The sequence below is a fragment of the Mustelus asterias genome, chromosome 27, assembly GCF_964213995.1.
Source record: "Mustelus asterias chromosome 27, sMusAst1.hap1.1, whole genome shotgun sequence".
Lineage (NCBI taxonomy): Eukaryota > Metazoa > Chordata > Chondrichthyes > Carcharhiniformes > Triakidae > Mustelus > Mustelus asterias.
In genome coordinates, this window is record NC_135827.1 from 14,444,396 (window position 1) to 14,462,226 (window position 17,831).

At 48.5% G+C, this 17,831-nt stretch overlaps 1 protein-coding gene across 1 annotated transcript in view; it reads right to left on the reverse strand.

Moving 5' to 3' along the window:
* robo4 (roundabout, axon guidance receptor, homolog 4 (Drosophila)) overlaps nucleotides 1–17,831 on the reverse strand; it is a 138,997-nt gene that overhangs the window by 14,403 nt on the left and 106,763 nt on the right. Inside the window, exons 16-18 of the mRNA XM_078198846.1 lie at nucleotides 14,968–15,109; nucleotides 10,003–10,230; nucleotides 3,092–3,498 (exon numbers count right to left, since the gene is read on the reverse strand). Of these exons, the coding sequence (XP_078054972.1) occupies nucleotides 3,092–3,498; nucleotides 10,003–10,230; nucleotides 14,968–15,109 (777 nt within the window). The remainder of the gene's footprint in view (nucleotides 1–3,091; nucleotides 3,499–10,002; nucleotides 10,231–14,967; nucleotides 15,110–17,831) is intronic.

Sequence of the window (17,831 nt, forward strand, 5' to 3'; positions counted from 1 at the left end):
TATCCAGTCCGGCCTACACGTGACGCCAGACCCACTGCAATGTTCTGAAATGTTCAGTTTCAAGCCAATTCGAAACATGCAACAAATGCTGGCTTTGGCAGTGATGCCCACATCCCAGGAAACAATAAAGGGAAACAAAATCACTAAAGGCCTCTTAGAAAGGGCTCTTGTTAAGGGAAATCCTGCAATGCCAGCCCCTACAGCTGAGATGGCCGCTTGTTTCCTGGAGGTTGCTTTGCAAACTTTAGCTAAATCAAGAGTTGCAGACTCCTAATCGCAAAGGAGAGCCAGAAAGCTTGGGGCAGAGCAGCAAACCAAGGATCAAACCAGAAGAAAGTTGTCACCCAGGGGTCAGTATTGGGCTACAACTCTTAGATGAGCGGGTTAGGTTGATTGGCCATGATAAATTGCCCCCTAATGTCAGGGGGATTAGGAGGGTACAATGTGGGGTTGCGGGGAGGGAGGGAGGGAGGGAGGGAGGGAGGGAGGGAGGGACGGACGGACGGACGGACGGACGCGCGCACACACACACACACACACACACGAGTGAATGGCTCTTCCTGTACGAATCTGCATCAGGAATTTACACAATGATGTTGCACAGCAACCAAACCTCTCTGGGGAAGTGACGACCCAATTGGACAGTGGTTAACTCCCCCTCAATTTCCAAAAGGCTTGCCGCAAAGTTCCACAGGAAAGGCTGTCAAGGAAACTCAAAGCTGTGGAGCTCATGGCAAAACATGGGGATTGATTTACAAGAACGATTCCAGAGATGAGAAACTTCAGCGACGAGGATAGACTGGGGAGGTTGGGATTGTTCTCCTTGGAGAGGAGAAGATTAAGAGGAGATTTGATAGAGATGTTCAAAATCATGAGGGGGCTGGACAGAGTAGGCAGGGAGAAACTGTTCCTGCTCATAAAGTGACCAAGACCGAGAGGGCTCGGATTCAAAATGATTTGCAAAAGAAGCAAATTTGGGGGCGGTTTTTAGCCCACTCATGGGAATGCCAGAGCCCACTCCCTCCGCCCATGGGAATGCCCGGAGCCCACTCCCCTGTCCACGGGAATGCCGGAGCCCATACCCACGTCCATGGGAATGCCGGAGCCCACTCCCTCCGCCCACGGGAATGCCCGGAGCCCACTCCCCTTTCCATGGGAATGCCCGGAGCCCACTCCCCTGTCCACAGGAATGCCGGAGCCCACTCCCTTGTCCACGGGAATGCCGGAGCCCACGCCCTCTGCCCACGGGAATGCCGAAGCCCATTCCCTCCGCCCATGGGAATGCCAGAGCCCACTCCCCTGTCCATGGGAATGCCGGAGCTCACTCCCTCCGCCCACGGGAATGCCGGAGCCCACTCCCCTGTCCACGGGAATGCCGGAGCCCACTCCCTCCGCCCACGGGAATGCCGGAGCCCACTCTCCTGCCCACAGGAATGCCCGGAGCCCACTCCCCTACCCACGGGAATGCCGGAGCCCACTCCCCTGTCCACGGGAATGCCAGAGCCCACTCCCTCCGCCCACGGGAATGCCGGAACCCACTCCCGCCATCTACGGGAATGCCGGTGGGGGCTCAAGATCTGTGGGTTGCAGATCTCACCGGCAAGATCGCCATTTCATATCTTCCCCGCCCCTGACCGGTGACATCATCAGATTCGCACCCATGCATTTCAATAAATTTTAATATTATTGACACGCCCACTCACCAGATGTGGACAACTAGCCTGCATTTTCAAACTGCGCCAAGGTGACGTCGTATTGGCACAATTTATGATAGGTTGACCCAGAAGTAAACGTGGCGTGGGGATCCCACCCGAGTACATGAAGGTGAGCATAGTCCACAGGAGCGAGTGACATGGCCAGGCAGTGGCCATTCTGGCACTGCCCCGTGGCACAGATTGCCACTGCCAGGTTGCTCCTTGGCACAGATTGGCACTATGTCCATGCCATTCTGGTAATGCCAACCAATGGAAATGGGCTGCCTCCAATGGAAGTCTCAAGGGGGTGGGGGTGTGGATTCATTTATATTTGGTGATGGCCGGAGCGGTCGGGGGAGCTGGGGATACTGCTGATGGCTGTTTGGGGTTGGGGGAGGGGGAGGTGGGTGCTGGTTCCAACTGTGCAAGGGAGGGAGGGGGGAAGAAGAGAAGGAATTAATGATCGGTGGGGCGAGGGGCCAATGACTGTGGAGGGGGGGCGGGGGGTGGACTGAGATGAAGCCGGGTCCGATGGAGGGAGGGGTGGGTGGCGGGGGAGCTCCTGAGACCTCCGTGGTGGGTTGCGTTGTGGGGAGGGGGGGGGGGTGCAGGGGGAAGGTTTATTGCTGTTCTGATCAGGGTATTCTTTAAAGATGGTGCCCTGGTCTCACTGCAGCCGGTTTTTGCTGGTGTTGAGGCTCCGCCACCCTGAATTAAACACGCCCTCTTGAATTCTTTTGGCAGAACGTGGTAAAATCTGGGGAGAAAACTGACCAATTTCTCTGAACCTGGGTAAGTTGCTCTTTCGGAGAGTCAGTGCAGACTCAATGGGCCGAATGGCCTCCTTCTGCACTGTAATAATTCTATGGTCACCACTGATTCTACTGGCAGGAAGGTCATCAACCTGAGGACACAGAGTTAAGATACTTGACAAAAGAACTGGTGGGGAGATGAGAATTATTTTTCTGTAAACAGGAATTGTTTTCATCGGGGGCTCACTCACTCCAAGAACAGTGAAGGCCGACTCAATAGTAACTTCCGAGAAGTGAATTAGATTAGATGGTCAAAACAGACTGATTTACAGGGGTTGGGGGAAAGAGCAGGGATTGGGACTAATTATCAGTTCTTTCAAAGGGCCAGCACAGATACAGAGGGGCTGAATTCCCTCTTCTGCATTATATGATCCTAAACTCTGGAATGAGACATGAATCCACAACCTTCTGGGTGCGAGGTAAAGCAGCAACACTCAGCACCATGGCTGACACCCATTGGCCTGTGCCTAGTCCATTTGCCCCCACTGCTGGCTGTGCCATGAGTCTAAGGTGAGACCGGAATTCTTATTCCATTGCCCCGTTCTGTCCTCATAAAAAGAAATGCCCCGTCTTGCCGAGGTTTACCTGTGTAAGGAGTCTCCGTCTCTGTGTGTTTCAGACTGAAACAGAAACTGTCAACTGCCACAGCAAGGGCCTGGGCAAAGTTGGCATCCATGAGGAAGGAGCCGTCCGAGGAGCTGACCATGCTGCAGCGGGCACTAGTGAAATTGTCCTCGGAGACCGAGCCCCAGCCGTTGGCCAACGACCCGGCGAGGGAGCTCTCGCACTCGCTGAGGCTGGAAGTTGGAGTGTGGCAGAGTCTGTGGAAGAACCTGTGAGAGTTCATACGGGCCACCTCCACGTCTAAGTCGTCGTCCTCATCATCATAGTCCGCAGTGTCCGTTTCCAAGTCAGAAGGCCCGCAGATGTACCCATACGTGTGGGGCGGCGAGAAAGGCCTTTGAAACGAGGGCAAGATGTCTGTGAAGTGCCTGTAAAGAAAAATAGTTCATTTTCATCAGAATGAGCTTCAAATACAAATATCAACTTGCAACAATATAGTGACTCTAACACTCTAAAATACTCCAAGCAAAGATAGCGATCAGAATTTACACCAAACCACACAAGGAGAGATGACCAAAGGCCTGGCCCAAGTGGTGGTTTTTAACAAATATCTTGAAGGAAGAGAGAAAGAGGTGGAGAGGTTTAGGGAGGGAATTCTGGATCTCAGGACCTAGCCTGCTGAACAGAACAAAGAACTAATTGGCTTTTCCCCTCCCTAGATCCGACTGTAACATAGGAACAGAAGTAGGCCATTCAACTCCCCCCCGAGCCTGTTCCTCTGTTCAATTAGATCATGTCATCAACACAATCCAATCTGAAAAAAGAAATGCATTTAAAAAGCACTTTTCACAACTTCAGGAAGTCCCAAAGTGCTTTCAAACCAACAAAGTACTCTTGAAGTATCAACACAAGTGCACTCTAAGAAACACAGCCGTCAATTTGCACACAGCAAGATCCCATAAATAGTGGCGAGCTGATGAACAGACAATGTTTTTAGTGATATCGGTGGAGGGATAACTATTAACCAGGACATCAGGGAGGTTCAATTCCCAGCTTGGATGACTGTGCGGAATCTGCACATTCTCCCCGTGTCTGCATGGGTTTCCTCTGGGTGCTCCGGTTTCCTCCCACATTCCAAAGATGTGCAGGTTAGGGAAATTGCCATGCTAAATTGCTCCTTAGTGACCCAGGGTGTATAGGTTGGGTGATTAGTGGGGTAAATATGTGGGGCTATGGGGATAAGGTCTGGGTGGGATGCTCTGTTGGATGGTCGGTGCAGACTCGATAGGCCGAATAGCCTCCTTCTGCACTGTGGGGATTCTATGATCTATGATGTTCAATGAACCCCCATGCCTTTGTTCAAGATAGTGCCCTGAGATTCTTTGCATATGCCTGAACCATAGAAAATTACAGCTCAGAAACAGGCCTTTTGGCCCTTCTTGTCTGTGCCGAACCATTTTTTTGCCTAGTCCCACTGACCTGCACTTGGACCATATCCCTCCACACCCCTCTCATCCATGAACCCGTCCAAGGTTTTCTTAAATGTTAAAAGTGACCCCGCATTTACCACTTTATCCGGCAGCTCATTCCACACTCCCACCACTCTCTGCGTGAAGAAGCCCCCCCTAATATTCCCTTTAAACTTTTCTCCTTTCACCCTTAACCCATGCCCTCTGGTTTTTTTCTCCCCTAGCCTCAGCGGAAAAAGCCTGCTTGCATTCACTCTATCTATACCCATCAAAATCTTATACACCTCTATCAAATCTCCCCTTAATCTTCTACGCTCCAGGGAATAAAGTCCCAACCTATTCAATCTCTCTCTGTAACTCAGCTTCTCAAGTCCCGGCAACATCCTTGTGAACCTTCTCTGCACTCTTTCAACCTTATTTACATCCTTCCTGTAACTAGGTGACCAAAACTGTACACAATACTCCAAATTCGGCCTTACCAATGCCTTATATAACCTTACCATAACTGAGAGTGCATACGGCATCAGTTTAACATATCATTCGAAAGAAGGCACTTCTGGCAGTGCAGCACCTCCGCAATAAGTGCACTCAACCATCCAAGGATCAAACCTGCCACCTTCCTGGTCTGAATGTTGCAAAGTGACACTGGACAATGCATTTACCAACTGCCTTTTTTAAGTATAGCGGCAGTTGAGACTCAGCACTTTAGCTTCTGAGTCTCCAAGTTGAATTCCTATGCCATTGCAGTCCAGTTCAAACTAACCAATTGTATTTGATCTGCCAAATGACCAATTCCAATTTCCATTGAAAACCGGACCCGGAGAAACTGATCTTCATTCCTGGGGAGGGAGGGAGTGCTGCACTGTCAGAGGTGCCGTCTTTCAGATGGGATGTCTGAGTTGATGGAAAAAGATCCCATGGCAATGGGATCTTTTGAAGACAAGCAGGTAGGTTCTCCCCAGTGTCCTGATTGATATTTATCCCACAATCAACATCACAGACAGATTATCTGGTTATTCTCACTTTGCTGTTTGTGGGAATCTGCTGCACAGACATTGGCTGCTGCCTTCCCTGAGGTTTTGAAATTTAATTTATTAATGTATTAACTTATAGTTTTGATGCTGTCAAAAGAGAAACTTGTTGTGTGTGACTGTGGGATCCCAGACTGGATTGCCCCAGTTAAAAGGCTTCATTTTATGGTATTTCTGCCTATGTGACTAATTGTGTTACGCTTTAAAGCTAACTTAAACTAATTTGGCCACATTTTAAAACTCAGCTTGGAATTCTGGGTTTAGCTTAGAAATTGATCATATTCTTTGAAAGTACAATGCAAGGTAAACAGGCTTTCTCTTAAGGTCAACAATAGTGTTTTATGGTCACAGCTGCCAACTGTTTATGTGTAGTTGAAGACTGCTTGTATCCAGCTCTTTAACAACACAGATAAGGATTCAGTTATATTGTAGACAAAGATCGATGTTTAGTCAGGTCAACCCAGATTATGGGCGCGATTTTACCATTTTGATTCTAAGTGCTGAATCTGAGCGGAATTCAGATCCGACTTGGAAACCTGTTCTCACACATTTAGACTGAAAAAAAAATCGCGACTCTGAATCGTGCTGTGGGTGGGGCTTATCACGTCAGAAATGCTGCTGCTCCAGTTGGAACCTTCAACTGCGCATGCGCAGTAAAAAAAAATTGAAAAACGCTCCCTGTCACATTGCTCCCAGACCTCAAAAAGCAGCCCAGGAGTGAAAAGTGGGAGCGATGGCCCCCACAGACATCGCCCCACCCCACAACATAATTGTCCCTCTTATCCACCGCCCCACTACCCAGACCAATTGTGACCCCCTGCCCCCCCTTACACCCCCCCACCGATCGCCCGCAGAATGGCAGCTGACTCCCCTCCCCCTGCCCCCCCACCCCCACCCCCACCAGAGAATGATCTGGCCTCCCTCCTCCCCTCACCACCCCCTGCCACCAGAGATACATCTGGCCCTCCTCCTCCCCCCCCACCCGCCCACCAGAGAACAATCTGGCCTCCCTCCTCCTACCCCCAGCCCCCCACCAGAGAATGATCTGGCCTCCCTCCTCCCCCCACCAGAGAATGATCTGGCCTCTCTCTTCCCTCCTCTCCCCCCACCCCCGCCAGATATACATCTGACCCTCCTCCTCCCCCCACCCGCCTCCCCCCCCCCCCCCACCAGAGAATGATCTGGCCTCCCTCCTCCCTTTCCTCTCCCCCCACCCCTCCCTCCGCCCCACCAGAGAATGATCTGACCTGCCTCCCTCCTCCTCCCACCACTGATCTGAGTCAAGGAGCCGCTGGAAGTTCTAAACTTACCTCTTCAGAAGCTGGAGCGCCCGAAACAGACCTTTGCCGAGCAAGTCTGTTTCGCGCCGAATCTGGATAGGCGAATGCGATGGTAAAGTGGGAAATGCAGGTAAGATTGGGCATCCATCTCGTTAAGTCAATTTAAATGCATTTAAAAGACGTCGCACCCATTTTCGGGCCTTGGTAAAGTGGGAATGTGTGTGGACGTGGGTGCGGATCGCACTATTCGCTTCACACCCGACTTTACCAAGTTTTCACACCCGAAAACGGGCTCAACGCAATGGTAAAATTGGACCCTATGTTTTGAGTTTTTTGACCAGCACAATACTGGTTGGCTTTTGCTGTTTTCTCTGTTTTTCTCTCTCTCTAAGTAATTCTTACTTCGCTTTCTGTAAATGCTTTTAAATGATGCTTAATAAAGAAGTTTCACTTCAGAACAGCTGTGCCTACGTCTATTCTGAAGGAATGAATGGATCCTACAGTGGCCATCAGATGTTTCGAAGTGTTTTAGTACTTTTCGGAGTGTAGTCCTGTTGTAATGTGGAAAAATAATATCAATTGATTATTAAATATTAAACAGATCTCTACAGAGACATACCAAAGGCATGCTGGGATAGTCAGTTTGTTGGAAGGACTAATTCAAAAATGGTTCCCTGAGGAAAGGACAGCTGAAGAAAATAATTTATTCCTTCACCAGAAGCAATTGTACTTGGCTTGTTGAGAGTTGCGTGTGTTAAATCTGTCTGGTTGTATGTAGAGTCACACTTGTGTCCCTATAAATTGACATAGATTAAAACTCAGATGTTTGGGTTAGGAAGTATTTACTTGCAATGTGCAACCCTGTAAATAAATATAAAAACATGTGAAGATTAGCTCCAGTTCTATCCTTCAGCAATTGCCCATCAATCTCTGTGATTGAGAGTGTACCCAACTCTAAGGGGCAAATTTTACCATCCCGCCCATCACAGGAATCGGAGTGGGCAAGGGGTGGACCATAGAAAGGTCTGTTGACCTCGGGTGGGATTTGACAGCGAACCACACAAGGACAGATGACCAAAGACTTGGCCCAAGAGGTAGTTTTTAACAAATATCTTGAAGGGAGAGAGAGGTGGAGAGGTTTAGGGAGGGAATTCTGGATCTTCGGACCTAGCGAGCTGAACAGAACAAAGAACTAGCTGGCTTTGCCCTTCCCTAGACCCGACTGTAACACAAGAACAGAAGTAGGCCATTCAGCCCCTCGAGTTTGTTCTTCTGTGCAATTAGATCATGTCATCAAACTGGGGTGGGTAACCCAATAAAGTACAAGAGTGCACCGTATTATCTCTATTATTAGAGTCCAATACCACAATCTTTCTAATATCATGACACTGCCTGCCCCAGCTTTTGATTTATTCTATTTGTGCAAAAAGTTCTTTGTTGCTAAATATGTAATTTAGTCGATGCTAATTTTTTCTAAAAAGCAATTCACTAAAAATTTACAAATTCCCTTTCCGTATCAAATAATTCAGGCACGATGCAGAATACCAACATTACCAAAATTTGTTACAATTTTAATCTTGGGTAATTCACAAAAAAAAGGTGAAAAGCTTGAACATATTTCTTTTGTTTGCTTTTCTTTTGATGGGTCCCTGTGTACAAATGTATGTCACTTCTAGCGAGTGTAAATGAGCCATGATATGAACGCCACTTGTCTTAAATTGGTTGTTAGTGTAGCTATTAGCGCACTCAGGATTGCCCATCAAGTACTGCCCAATCACAGAATAACATCTAACAGTAGACTTTTTATTTTGGGCTTATACATTTCAGTTGATTGAGTACGATCTGTACTCAGCCTATTAAAGGCAGCCGAAGGAATCTGCCATTTGATTCAATCAGCCAATCATTGGGATGTACGGCCTATGTGCCTGGCTTTGTATTGGCGCTGAAATCGATACTGGCATTGTTCAACGGTTTGGGAAGAAAGTATCTTTTTTTTTTGCCAGTGACAAACATTGCTGTTCGGGGGAGGTTTCTGTGCATTTCCCTTCATTACCACAGTGAAGAGACGAGAGAAAGTACATATGGCCTGTAAATTGCTTCGGGATGACTTGATTGAGATTATGAAAGGTGGTAACTCGATATTTTGTGTTGCAGGAAAGAAATTTGAATTCTTTGATTTTAGTGTAAATACAAAGGTAGCCAGCTAAGTTCAGTAACCCAAGAGAAGGAGCGGTAATCATCATGTTGTTGCTGACATTATATGGGATATATCACAAAGTGGAGTTGACACAAAGATTAGTCAGGATAAAACTGAAAGGCAGAGCAGACTCAAGTGATCACATGATTCACTATTGCTCCTGTTTCTTACGTTCCCGCATAGCATTGAAATGAGTCACTTGGTCCAATTGGTTGGTGTTAGTGTTTCTGGTTCATTGAGCCTCCTCGAGGCCCTAATTTAGCTTATTCTTCCCCATGTGTTAATGTAACTCCTCCATAAATGCAGCAATGTTATTCACCTCAATTATCCCACATTCTGAACACTCCTTAGGTTTCTCCTGAGTTCTCTGCAGCATTTATTCAGATCTGTCTTATATTCATGAACCTGAGTTTTTGACTTAACCCAATATTTATATATTTTTTTATAGAATCCCTGCAGTGTAAAAGGCGGCCATTCGGCCCATCAAGTCTGCACCGACCACAATCTCACCCAGGCACTACTCCCGTAATCCTACATATTTATCTTGCTAATCTCCCTGATACTAGGGTCAATTTAGCATGACCAATCAACCTAATCCGCACATCTTTGGACTGTGGGAGGAAACCAGAGCACCCGGAGGAAACCCACGCAGACACAGGGAGAATGTGCAAACTCCACACTGACAGTGACCCGAAGTCGGAATTGAACCCGGGTGCCTGGTGCTGTGAGGCAGCAGTGCTAACCACTGTGCCGCCCTATAGGAGCCCTATTTTCTCTACATCCACCTTATCATTTTCAAGACCTCAGTTAGGTCACTCTCCCCACAGCCACCACCAAACCCCCTCAAACCCGTCCCCATGCCCACCTCACCCCACTCTCCACCACCAAGACATCTCTTTGACAGAGATGCACTGATGGAAAGGAACAGAGAACTTTAGGAAGATCCTCCTCAAACCTTATGTTACCCTCGTCTGTCAGCTCCAGGTACTGAGCCACTTGCTGTGGTTGGCAGCCATTTTCAGGGTCATCATTTGCTGACAGTGAGAGGGTGGCAGTGGACAGGCGGCTGTAGCATGTGGTCTGATAGGACATCTCGTCATCTTCCAGAGGAGAGCAGCTTTCCATCCTTGTTGTTCCTGGTGTGATGGTGCTCGAGTCAGAAAGCTTATTAGATTTGCTTGGCCTGCAAGAAAACACAAACACAAGTGAGCCTTTTGCTTCCCATAACTTCCTGAAGAAAATGTTTGCCTATAATCCTCAGGAACAGCATTAGGGCTCCCTAAACCTCGCTGAATCTCTTTCTCTCTTCCTTTAAGCATCTTCATAGAATCCCTACAGTGCAGAAAGAGGTCATTTGGCCCATTGAGTCTGCACTCAGCACAATCCCACCCAGACCCGATTCCCATAACCCCACATATTTACCCTGTTAATCCCCGATACTAGTTAAAATTTATTTATTTATTAGTCACAAATGAGGCTTACATTAACACTGCAATGAAGTTACTGTGAAATTCCCCTCGTCGCCACACTCCGGCGCCTGTTCCGGTCAATGCACCTAACCAGCACGTCTTTCAGAATGTGGGAGGAAACCGGAGCACCCGGAGGAAACCCACACAGACACCGGGAGAATGTGCAAACTCGGCACAGACAGTGACCCAAGCTGGGAATCAAACCCTGGCACTGAGGCAGCAGTGCTGACCACTGTGCAGACTTGGAGTTCGGTGAAGGGGGGAGTTCGGTGAGTGGGGGAGTTCGGTGAGTGGGGGAGTTCGGTGAGTGGGGGAGTTCGGTGAGTGGGGGAGTTCGGTGAGTGGGGGAGTTCGGTGAGTGGGGGAGTTCGGTGAGTGGGGGAGTTCGGTGAGTGGGGGAGTTCGGTGAGTGGGGGAGTTCGGTGAGTGGGGGAGTTCGGTGAGTGGGGGAGTTCGGTGAGTGGGGGAGTTCGGTGAGTGGGGGAGTTCGGTGAGTGGGGGAGTTCGGTGAGTGGGGGAGTTCGGTGAGTGGGGGAGTTCGGTGAGTGGGGGAGTTCGGTGAGTGGGGGAGTTCGGTGAGTGGGGGAGTTCGGTGAGTGGGGGAGTTCGGTGAGTGGGGGAGTTCGGTGAGTGGGGGAGTTCGGTGAGTGGGGGAGTTCGGTGAGTGGGGGAGTTCGGTGAGTGGGGGAGTTCGGTGAGTGGGGGAGTTCGGTGAGTGGGGGAGTTCGGTGAGTGGGGGAGTTCGGTGAGTGGGGGAGTTCGGTGAGTGGGGGAGTTCGGTGAGTGGGGGAGTTCGGTGAGTGGGGGAGTTCGGTGAGTGGGGGAGTTCGGTGAGTGGGGGAGTTCGGTGAGTGGGGGAGTTCGGTGAGTGGGGGAGTTCGGTGAGTGGGGGAGTTCGGTGAGTGGGGGAGTTCGGTGAGTGGGGGAGTTCGGTGAGTGGGGGAGTTCGGTGAGTGGGGGAGTTCGGTGAGTGGGGGAGTTCGGTGAGTGGGGGAGTTCGGTGAGTGGGGGAGTTCGGTGAGTGGGGGAGTTCGGTGAGTGGGGGAGTTCGGTGAGTGGGGGAGTTCGGTGAGTGGGGGAGTTCGGTGAGTGGGGGAGTTCGGTGAGTGGGGGAGTTCGGTGAGTGGGGGAGTTCGGTGAGTGGGGGAGTTCGGTGAGTGGGGGAGTTCGGTGAGTGGGGGAGTTCGGTGAGTGGGGGAGTTCGGTGAGTGGGGGAGTTCGGTGAAGGGGGGAGTTCGGTGAAGGGGGGAGTTCGGTGAAGGGGGGAGTTCGGTGAAGGGGGGAGTTCGGTGAAGGGGGGAGTTCGGTGAAGGGGGGAGTTCGGTGAAGGGGGGAGTTCGGTGAAGGGGGGAGTTCGGTGAAGGGGGGAGTTCGGTGAAGGGGGGAGTTCGGTGAAGGGGGGAGTTCGGTGAAGGGGGGAGTTCGGTGAAGGGGGGAGTTCGGTGAAGGGGGGAGTTCGGTGAAGGGGGGAGTTCGGTGAAGGGGGGAGTTCGGTGAAGGGGGGAGTTCGGTGAGTGGGGGAGTTCGGTGAGTGGGGGAGTTTGGTGAGTGGGGGAGTTCGGTGAAGGGGGGAGTTTGGTGAGTGGGGGAGTTTGGTGAAGGGGGAAGGAGGTATATGTTTCCTTTTTCTATCTTTCGCACCTTGTAGGAATTGGTTCTCTACGACAGGGAAGGGGGCTCACTGGTGAATATCTGGTAAGTGGGTAAGTTCTATTCTATCATTAAGATTATAAAGAGTACACAAATTGGTGGCAAAATTAATAAAACTTATTTAAAAAAGCAACATAAATAAGTGAATAATTTAAGTAAATAGCTTAAAACATACTAAGGATGGCGGTACAGGTGATGTGCCAATGCTGCTGTATGTGGGAACTTCTGAATGACAGTGTGATCCAAGGCAAACACGTCTGCAGTAAATGTCTGTGGTTTCAGGATGTTCAGTTCAGACTCACTGAGCTGGAGGCTGAGCTGCAGACACTGAATCAGGGAGGGGTAAAGTTACTTTGGTCTTTTGTACCAGGAGGCAGTCACACCACTTAGGATAGGGTCTTCTGATTTTGTCAGTGTTCAAGGGGAGGCAATGGCCTAGTGGTATCATCGCTAGACTATTAATCCAGAACCTTAGCTAATGTTGCAGGGATCCAGGTTCAAATCCCACCACGGCAGATGGTGCAATTTGAATTCAATAAAAAAAACCTGGAATTAACAATCTACTGACGACCATGAAACCATTGTCAATTGTCGGAAAAACCCATCTGGTCCACTACTGTCCTTTAAGGAAGGAAATCTGCCGTCCTTACCTGGTGTGGCTGACATGTGACTCCAGAGCCACAGCTATGTGGTTGACTCTTAACTCCCCTTTGAAATGGCCTAGCAAGCCACTCAGTTCAAGGGTGACCAGGGATGGGCAATGAATTCTGGCCCAGCCAGTTATGCCCATGTTCCATGAATGAACTTTTAAAAAAAGAATAGGAGAGTGTGACTGCGAGTGAGGCAGGTAAGGGGAGCCAGAGGACGGGAATGCAGAAGGATGAGCCTCGGCAATTGTCCAATAGGTTTGAAGTTTTCACAGCTTGTTTGGGTGAAAGCAGAGGCTGCAGGGTGGATGAGCAAACTGACATTGGCACCTTGGTAGAGGAAGCCATTCAAGTAGGCGGAGCAAAAAGGAACATAGTGGTAGTAGGGGCGGGTATAGTGATAAGGATCGATACTGTTCTCTGCAGTAAAGAGCAAGAGTCCAGACAGCTGAGCTGCCTGCCAGGAGGGGAATCCAGTTGTGGTGGTTCGTGCAGGTACCAAAGACACAGGCAGAACTAGCAAAGAGGTCCTGCGTAGAGAACCTGAGGAGTTAAGCACTAAATTGAAAAGCAGAACCACAAAGGTTCTAATCCATGGATTATTAACCGAGCCGTGCGCAAATTGGCATAGGGTACATAAAATTAGAGAGACGAATACATAGCTCAAAGACTGGCATGGGAGAAGTGGGTTCTGGCTTGTGGGGAACTGCACCAGTACTGGGGAAAGTGAGGGCTGTACCGCTGAGAGGGTCTACACCTGAACCGTGCTGGGAACAGTGTTTTCCTGAACCACATAACAAGGGAAGTAGAGAGGGTTTTAAACTAGTGGGGATAAGGGATCAAATGTGGAAAGGTATGGTATATCCAAGAGAGACAAGGTTAGAGAGTAAAATAGTGTTATGGGAACTGTGGATCAGAAAATAGCAGGAAAGGACAGAGAGAAAAAAAACTAAGAATACACAAAGAATCAAGACTAAATGTTACAAAGATAACAAAATGACAAAACTAAAGGTTCTGTATCGGAATGCAGGTAGCATTCATTATAAAGTAAACCAATTGATAGCACACATTGAAGTAACGAAATATGATCTGATAGTCATTACAGAGACATGGCTGCAGCATGACAAAGTTTGGGTCCTGAATATTGAGGGGTATCTGACATTCAAGAAGATTATGAAGCTTGGTAAAGGTGGAGGGGTAGCACTGTTAATCAAGGCTGACATTTAGCAATAGTTAATGGTTCAGGAGATCAAGATGTCGAATTGATTTGAGTGGAGATGAGGAAGAGAAGGGGAAAGAAGTGACTAGTGGGGGTTTCAGATTCCAGCATCCGCAGTAATTTGCTTTTATCACTAGTGGGGGTGCTCTACAGGCCCCGAACAGTAAGTACAATGTAGGAGAAAGTGTACAAGAAGAAATATCAGCTGCTTGTGATAAAGGCACGACAATATCTTGGTGGAACCTTGCTTTATGGGTGGCAAAGTGGTTAGCACTGCTGCCTCACAGCACCAGGAACCTGGGTTCGATTCCTAGCTTAGGTCACCATCTGAGAGGAGTCTGCTCATTCTCCCCGTGTCTGTGTGGGTTTCCTCCGGGCGCTCCAGTTTCCTCCCACAGTCCAAAAAAGTGCTGGTTAGGTGCATTGGCCATGCTAAATTCTTCCTCAGTGTACCCAAACAGGCACCAGAGTGTGGCGATTAGGGGATTTTCACAGTGACCTCATTGCAGTGGTAATGTAAGCCTACTTGTGACCAATAAATAAGCTTTAATCATGAGTGACTTGGTTAGCATGTGAATAAATGGTGTTGAACAATTAGAGGAAGCAGTGCCATAGTGGTATTGTCACTAGACTAGTCGGCATAGGGTAATGCTCTGGGACCTGGGTTCGAATCCTATCATGACAGGTGGTAAAATTTGAATTCAGTGAAAAGCTGGAATTAAAAATCTAATGATAACTATGAAACCACTGTTGATGGAGGAAAATCTGCCATTCTTATCTGGTCTGGCCTACATGTGACTCCAGATCCACAGTAATGTGGTTGACTCTGAAATGGCCTAGTAAGCCACTCAGTTCATGGGCAATTAGACATGGACACACACCCCTTGGATGAATATCTTCCCCCATTTTTCTTAGTAATGTAGAACAGTCCTTACCCTTCCGTTGTGCCCCAGACTTGTCCACGTTCCGCTAGAGGGAGAGGTGGGGGAGGTGGGAGAGCATCCACTAGTCTGAGCCCGAAGGTGTGATGCTGGATCTTTGGAGAACAGAAAGTCTTCATCACCTTTCTGCTGTCACCTGCCAATGAGACAGAGAAGGTAGGAACACAGGACAGGAGTAGACAATGGCATTTTCTTACCAATCCAGGCTACCTTTTCAGCTTGGTCCTCCCGTTAAAATGCAGAGACCCAATCGACATTATGTCACTTCCTCAGCACTGTTGCTCTCTGACATGCAGGGTGTCAACACAACAATATATTGTTGACAGCAGGTTAAATATCAAAGAATAATTTCATTTTTCAAATTACCCAAGGGTGAGTGAAAATCTATAACATCCTGGAGTAATGATGATAAGTATTAATCATTGCAAAATGAAATTGACTTTTCCACTGGACGGCACGGTGGCACAGTGGTTAGCACTGCTGCCTCTCAGTGCCAGGGACCCAGATTCAATTCCAACTTTGGGTGACTGCCTGTGTGGAGTTTGCACCTTCTCCCCGTGGGTTTCCTCCAGGTGCTCCAATTTCCTCCTACACTCCAAAGATGTTCAGGTTAAGTGGATTGGCCATGCTAAATTGCCCCTTTACTGTCCCAAGATGTGTAGGATTAGTGGGGTAACTGCATGAGATTACGGGGATAGGGCCTGGGAAAGATGCACTGTCGGAGAGTCGGTGCAGACTCGATGGGCCAAATGACCTCCTTCTGCACTGTAGGGATTCTATGATTGACAAAGAGCACTGACTTTCCTCGGATCTGAAATTCCCACCTTACCCTTCTCCCCAAATCTACCTCACTTTCCTACCTTTAAGACACTCCTTGAAAACCTAACTCTTTGACCAAGCTTCTGATCTGATCTAATATTTCCTTACGTGACGCGGTGTCACATTTTGTTTTATAATACGTTTATCCCTTGTGTAGCAACCTTAATGTGTTTCTAAAAGACAGAGGGCTGAACAAAAATCACCTCTCCACAAGAAAACATGTCATAATGATGGGTTCCTGACCTATAAATTCACATGAAAAACCGACTGCTTACCTTTAACCTAATCAACTCAAAAATCCTCTCACCAACTCTTCCTAAGTGACTCTTAATAACTTACAGAACCAATTCTTTAACTCAGCTCCTCTTTGCCATTCCCCATCTCCAGCTCACCACCTCTCCCACACACCGCCTCCCTCCCCAGTTCTTCTGGGCCACCTCTTCTGAGTCTCCACCTCACCACCTCTCCTGTATCCCCCTCTCCCCCCATTTGCTGATCCTCGGGCTCAGTCACCTGCCCACTCACTGCCTTTCCCAACTCGCTGCTTCTATTTTGACCCTGCAGCTCATCACTTCCATCCCTCACTTTCCAGCTTATAACTTCCCTCCAGTCTCCGTCTGGCTTTAGTGGTAGCTATTGTCAGCACAGACTCGATGGGCCAAAGGGCCTTATTTCCACTGTACAACTCTTATGGCTCTTTGGCTATCACCATCCTCTCCTGAATCCTTGCCGTGAGCAAAGGCTATGAGTTTTTAAAGTTTTTATTTATTTGTCACAACTCGGCTTACATTAACACTGCAATGAAGTTACTGTAAAAATCCCTTAGTCGTCACACTCTGGCATCTGTTCGGGTACACTGAGGGAGAATTTAGCATGGAAAATGCACCTAACCAGCACGTCTTTCGGACTGTGGGAGGAAACCGGAGCACCTGGAGGAAACCCATGCAGACACGGGGAGAATGTGCAAACTCGACACAAACAGTGACCCAAGCTGGGAATCAAACCAGGGTCCCTGGCACTGTGAGGCAGCACTGCTAACCACTGTGCCACCGTGTCACAATGAGAGGGAGCACGGGACAGAGAGTGGGGAAATTTTGGGTGAGAGTGTTGGGGATGGAGGCAGTGAGTGGGAGAGTCGGTGAACGGGAGGAGGGAGGGGCGAACAGGAGGGTTAGCAATTGGGAGGGAAGCAGCCAACATGAGGGTGGGAGAGGTGGTGAATGAGAGGGTCGGCGGGAGGGAAGCAGCGAACAGGCGGGTCGAATAGAAGCAGGGGTAGGCCACCAGGCCCGTTCAGGGAAGTAGGCAGTTTGTTTTTTTAAAAAGCTGAACATGTCCAGTACCGTGCGAGGCAGTGAGGAACATTCCTAAATTATCAACCATATTAATGTGAAAACAAACTATTAGAACATGCTTTGAACGAGGGATACCTGAACTTCGAATGGCCTTGGGAAATTTTATTACACTAAGAATGCTATACAAAGAAAAGTTGTTATATTTTGATTCCATTACCTCATGACATTAGCTATCTATAGTGATCACATTTCAACCTCAGGATGTACCCAAGCTCTTTATAGCCAATAACTACTTTTGAAGTGTAGTCATTGCTATAACGTAGGAAACACAGCGACTAATTCTGGCAGCACAAGGTCCTAAAAATAGCAATGTGATAATGGCCAAGTAATCTGTTTTGATGGGATTGGTTGAGGGATAAATATTGACCAAGATATACCTGGGGATAACTCCCCTTCCAAATAGCACAATGGATTCCTTTCCATCCACAAAATGACTGATGGGGACTTGCTTTAATGTTTCATCTGAAAGGCAACACCTCCGTTTTACACCAAAATCAGCTTAGATTTTTCCACCCAAGTCTTTGGTGTGGGAACTAAGAACACAACCTTCTGACCCAGAGGCAAGAGTGCTTCCCACTGATCACTCATAGGGATGTGGCTAGACTAGCATTTATTGGTCATCCCCAATTGTCCTCGAGAAGGTGATGGTGACAGTCTTGAACTGCTGCAGTCCATATGGTGTAG